This window comes from Chlorocebus sabaeus, chromosome 25 (assembly GCF_047675955.1).
Source record: "Chlorocebus sabaeus isolate Y175 chromosome 25, mChlSab1.0.hap1, whole genome shotgun sequence".
Taxonomy (NCBI): domain Eukaryota; kingdom Metazoa; phylum Chordata; class Mammalia; order Primates; family Cercopithecidae; genus Chlorocebus; species Chlorocebus sabaeus.
In genome coordinates this window covers 28,816,929-28,822,928 of record NC_132928.1, presented here as the reverse complement: position 1 = coordinate 28,822,928, position 6,000 = coordinate 28,816,929, and the positions used below count along the sequence as shown (strand labels likewise).

General features: G+C 43.1%; 1 protein-coding gene across 2 annotated transcripts in view; it reads left to right on the top strand.

Annotated features, from left to right (window-relative positions):
- Positions 1-6,000, top strand: part of CAMSAP2 (calmodulin regulated spectrin associated protein family member 2) — a 115,512-nt gene continuing 109,512 nt past the window's right edge. For both annotated transcript variants that reach the window (XM_007989016.3, XM_007989015.3), the window contains exon 1: positions 1-1,066. In XM_007989016.3, coding sequence (XP_007987207.3) covers positions 928-1,066 — 139 coding nt within the window. In that variant the 5' untranslated portion in view covers positions 1-927. The remainder of the gene's footprint in view (positions 1,067-6,000) is intronic.

The following is a 6,000-nucleotide window of genomic DNA, read 5'->3' as shown; positions in this document are numbered from 1 at the left end:
CAGTCCCCGCATCTGTTCCTCCATCCAGTGCCGCAGCCGGAAAACCGCAGCGGCGGCGGCGGCGGCGGCGGCGGCTGAGAGGGAACGACCCAGCGGGCTGCAGAAAGAGGGGCAGGAAAAAATTACAAGGACATAACTGATAAGACAGGAACTGAGAGCTTGGGATTCGCGGCCTCTCGCCGTCAGCAAGGGAGGAAGACCCGGGAGACGGCAGCGGCGACGGCGGCAGGGGAAGGAGACGGAGACGGGAGGGAGCGCAGAGGAGGGGACGGGTCGGCGGCGGCCTGCGAGCCGCAGTGATTTTGACGTTTTCCGCTGCTGCGTCTCCCGCGGGCCGCAGCCGGGCTGCGCTGGGTGGGCCAACTCGCCCTGTGCTTCCCCCTCGTCCTGCTCGTCCCTCCGCCCACCCGGGACCTGAGGGGTCTCCCCGCTCCGAGGGAAGGGGAGAGGGAGGCGAGGGCGTGCGGGCATCGCGATGGCGGGGACATTTTCCACAACGTGATTGTTGAAGGTTTCCCCCACCCCCCCCCTTAAAATTCCGGGCCCTTCCAGCCTCCCCCCTCCCCCAAGCCCGTGTGACTAAACCGAGACAAAGGGGAGGCGGCCTCGCTCACACGCGGGCTCGCGGGGCGGGTGGCTCGGAGGGGCGCGGGCGCGGGGCGGACCTCGCGCGGACGGACGGACGGACGGACGGAGACGGCGCCGCCACATTCCTATGCCCGGGAGCGGCGGCGGCGGCGGCGGCGGCTCCCGCGGGAGGCGGCAGGCGCGCGGCGCGGACAGCTGAGCTTCTCCCCCGTCGGCTCCCGGGCGGACGTCGCCCGGGCCCCGATGGTTTGAACTGCTTCTCCCTCCCGACCCCCGTGGCGGCGAGGCCACGCCATGTGAAGGTTAGGGCCGGGACATCCCGAGGAGCCGCCGTGAAAGATGGGGGATGCTGCAGACCCCAGGGAGATGAGAAAGACGTTCATTGTTCCAGCCATCAAGCCCTTTGACCACTATGATTTCTCCAGGGCCAAAATCGCCTGCAATCTGGCCTGGCTGGTGGCCAAAGCCTTTGGGACAGGTTAGTGGTGTCACCCCTTCCCTCCCCTCTTCCTCCTGATGTGGTCCACATCCCGGTTTTTGTTCCCGATTCTCGAATCCCTCTCCGTGCCTGTCTTCTCGTACAGGTTCAGGGAGATGATGGGAGGCTAGGAAGAGAAAGAAAGGAGAAATACGGAAAGCAGGTTTGGTCTTCAATGAAGGGCACGTGAATGATCAGGTGGGATTTGGCCAGATTCCTTTTATTGGATGGCAAAATGTTGCCCCCCACCACCCAGTGAGCAATTTTATGTTTTTACATAGAGTGGTTTAAATTTGTGGTATTTTCTTCATTGTGCTGCATACATTTCTGTCTCAGTCATAATTGTGATTACACCACCAAGAAATCTGACTTGGTTTCTTTATTATTGCAAGAGGGTGTATAGTGCATAGTACTGTATTGATTTTGACATTTGTAATGATGGCTGCTATTCAGGCTCCGTCGGATGTAAGGTGGCCTGTGTCGAGTGCAGTATTAATTTTTGTTGTCATTCTTTAAGGCTGTATCAGCCTTCTGCACACATGTTAAGTTCTTACTAAATCAATTATTTAAAACCAGTGTTCAGTTTGCTGACTGTAGGGTGCTGTTTTCATTTCATATTATCAGTGAGGCATATTCTTTTTTCCAAATGTATTTTGGCTTCATAAATTAAAAGAAACAGAAACTCCCTACTTTGGGATTTTTTTTAATAGAGGAGTTTTTTGAAGGCAAGTGCTGTTGACACAGAAATTGTGTAGTACAGTAGCAGTTAAACACTCCCTCCATAACCCAGTCTTTGCAAAATAACAGGAAAAGGGCCTCCCGTTGTGATTCTTTAGTGTTGCTTTAGGAGCCCATGTTGTGAAATGCTAAAAAAATTAGAGAGTTACTTTTCATTGGAAGATGCTTCTGTAATTTGGTAACTTTTAAGAGTAATTTTACAAGATTTCTATTCCCTAGTTAGTGAATTTTAGATACATGAAATATTTGTTGAAAAGTTCCGTAGTACTCACAAGTTTCCACATGTTAAATATAGGGTTTTTTAGGGGGGTGGTGACTAATTTCCAATTTTAGTACTATGTAATGTTTTGGTAAATGGTTTAGTTCAGTTTTATTGCTTAAACTTACACACAACTGAGTATCTTCAGGACTTACACACCCTACTTAAATAGCAGATTAATCTCAGTGTTTGGAAAATTATTTGAATTTGTTTTTGGGGAAACTTCCCATTGGTGTGATTTTATGCTTATGGCAGCCTTAATTTTACTTGAATTTTCATGCTTTGATATTAAACTGGCATCAGGAATAAATATAATACATCCTTTTCAACTAATTTATATTTTAAACATCTCTTTGAAATTAAATGTCTAGTGTAACTCATAGGAAGAAACACAAACTACTGCCTTTATATAAAAACATTCTGGCACCACTGATAGAAGCAGTGAGAATAATAGATGTATGTTGGTTTTAACTTAAGCAGCACACTGAAGCTAGTATCTATTTGGATGGCAAATGAAGGCTATTTAAGTGCTTAGAAAACATGGAAAGAGGGAAATTTACATAGTCACCTATGTGGAAAGGTAGTATGTATGAAGTGGAAGGCAAAGGGAATAAGAGAAATATTTTCTTTCCATCTGGAATTGAGAGGATGCTTATAGGATACAGATGTCAAAATTTTGCCATGCATACACAAAAGCTTCCAACTAGAAAATGGCCTACTTTCCGGATATGTGTCAGCCAGGTTGGTGGATTCTAGACCACTTGAACACACTGAACACACCTGAAGAAGAAAAGAATGAAGGAAATCTAGTATCAGTGGAATCTGATGTCTGCCGCTGGATGCTTTGCATTAAGTTGTACATTAGGGATTCAAAACAGCTCTCTAATGTAGGTAGTGTGTTCCATTTAAAAAACAGGAGGAAGTCAGTGCATAGAGAGGTTAACTTTACTACTATCACAGTGTTAGTAAGTGGCAGAAATGAGTTTTGATTTGAGGTCTGACTCCAAAGGGTAATAAGATATTGGTGGAGGTGGAACACTCCTGTTAGATACCCAGCACTCTACCTCATTTATTCCTGCAGCAACCCTGTAGATACTGTTCTCATTTTGCAGATAAGGTAACTGGCTCACAGATTAATTTGCACAAGATTAAACATCTGGCAAGTGATGTATTCTGCATGTCTGACTCTGAAGTCTTTGCTTATTACTCTATATCATTCTGCAGAATAACCGTTTTATCTGCAAGTGTGAAAAATGTGCACATAGTACATATTGAAGTATAGTATTTTTTTCTTTAAAAATTGTGCAAATCTTAATTCATTTTCTGATAGATGATATTGTTGGCTATTACATTTGCTTTGGCAGCAGTTGGAATGGATGAAAAGACCATATTCAAATGGGATGAAAAACAAGTTTAGAAGACCTTAAGTGACTTAGTAACAATATATTAATACATTATTAAGAATGTTATGTTTGTCCATTTTGTTTATTCTTTATCAACAGTCTTTCAAAACATAAATTTATACGGAATGACTAGAAAAAAATTAGGGTGGCCGGGCGCGGTGGCTCAAGCCTGTAATCCCAGCACTTTGGGAGGCTGAGATGGGCGGATCACGAGGTCAGGAGATTGAGACCATCCTGGCTAACACGGTGAGACCCCGTCTCTACTAAAAAATACAAAAAAACTAGCCTGGTGAGGTGGCGGGCGCCTGTAGTCCCAGCTGCTCGGGAGGCTGAGGCAGGAGAATGGCGTGAACCCGGGAGGTGGAGCTTGCAGTGAGCTGAGATCCGGCTACTGCACTCCAGCCTGGAGGACAGAGCAAGACTCCGTCTCAAAAAAAAAAAAAAAAAGAAAAGAAAAAAATTAGGAATTTTTAAAATGTAAATATTCTTTATTTGCTGCCGATACTCTTATGCAGGGGAGGTTAATAGCATTTTTCAAAGATATTACCTAATTATATTCAGTTATTCAAAACATTAACCCAGCTTTCAAGTATGATTTACTAAAATCACTCCTTTAACAATGACTTACAGGGTCTTCAGGCACTGATTTGGTGTTTTCTGTTAGAAACTTTCTAACTTTTGATGTACTGAAAAACTAGTCAAGTTTATAACCGTATGTTGTAAAAGTCATTTAAAATCATAGCTAGAAGTAAATTGTGAGCATAGAACGAAGTAATTGAACTTAAAAAAAAAGAAAACAAAAAACCCCACAAAACACTGATGTTGTAATACCTAGAAAGCAGATATGGAATATTTACTTAATTTGAAGTCTTAGGAGCCTTGAATCATTTTCTTCTCTTTACAGTAGTATTACAAAAGTATTACAAATAGTCCAAATTTTAAGAGTTTAATTTGTGGAAGAATGCAGGTACGGGTTTGATTAAATGAAGAATAAGTTTTTATAGATGAATTTGAAACAGTAAATAGATAATCCAAATTGCAAAGGAGGAAGTAGTTCAACTATTTGTACCTTTTCTGTATTTGAAGAGCTTAACCCATTTAAGCAAAGATTTTACAGAATTTTCTTTAAATGTTCTGTTCCCTTAAATCCTTTGGGGGAAATGGTAGGTGCAAAACCTCTTGTGACACTCTTGAATTTGGAATTCAAGGCCCACTTCCTAGTGTCAGTTTATCACTTCAATCTTCTCGACTATTATTTTCCTTTGTATCCCATTTAGTTTAGTGATATAAAATATTTCTTATTATAAATATACCTTGTTACATTTCTTTGTCTATCTTAACAAATCTTGCTGTCAAAGTCCTATATAAGGTCTGACTCTTGTGCATATATGAAGATTGTTGAGAGCAGTAGGTAGCATTGTGGTTAAGAGGGACCCGTAGCAGAGGGGCCAGTTTGGGACATTATTGCAGGAGTCTGGGCAAAAGATGAGGTCCTTTCTCTTTGACTTTGTAGTCAATAGAATAATTTACTAATAAGAAAAAAAAAATTCATGAGGTCTTGAAGTAGGGGGGGTATGATAATGAAGCTGCTAATATAGGCTGGGCATGGTGGCTCATGCCTGTAATCCCAGCACTTTGGGAGACCAAGGCGGGTGGATCACTTGAGGCAGGAGTTCGAGACCGGCGTGACCAACATGGTGAAACCCCATCTCTACTAAAAATACAAAAATCAGCTGGGCGTGGTGGCAAGTACTTGTAATCCCAGCTACTCGGGAGACTGAGGCAGGATAGTCACTTGAACCCGGGAAGTGGAGGTTGCAGTGAGCCGAGATCGTGCCATTGCATTCCAGCCTGGGCAGCAGAGCAAGACTCTGTCTCAAAAAAAAAAAAGTAATAATAAATAAAGCTGCTAATATTTATTGAGCTCCTACACTGTGTGTCAAGCACTTTATACATACTGTATCATTTAAATCCTTATGACAGCCTTTTGAGGTGGAACGGTTACTTATTCCAATTTTACTGATGAGGAAAGTGAGGCCCAGGGGCTTAGGAACTCTTCCAGAATTACCCAACTAATGGAGCTGGAGTCTGAACCCAGGGAATTTGACTTGAGCCTGTACTTGTAACTACTGTTCTCTATGGGTAGAAGTCAAAAAATGGAAATGAGGCAAATGATAGAAAAAACGTTGCAGAGATTTAATCTCTAGTATTTCGAAGTGACTGTGTACATGGGAAATGATTTGAATGAAAAGGGAATGTGTAAGAGGATGAGGTCACGTGAGGTTTTAAGAAGGATGAGGTACCTGAGATTTTGAAATTTGTTGACTGACAAGCTGAACTGTGATGCCATTGACAGAGAAAAAGTGTAGTAACACTGAAGCCCTGGAAGGAGAAAGTTTCAAGGAGAATGGTCTGATTCAACAGTGTCAAATCCTATGTGTTTAAGCTATGCCTTTCTTTTAAGAGTTTATGCTTTAGTAGGGGAGGTATGATAAATGTATAACCACAGTAGAGTTCAGAAATGAGGTAAGAGC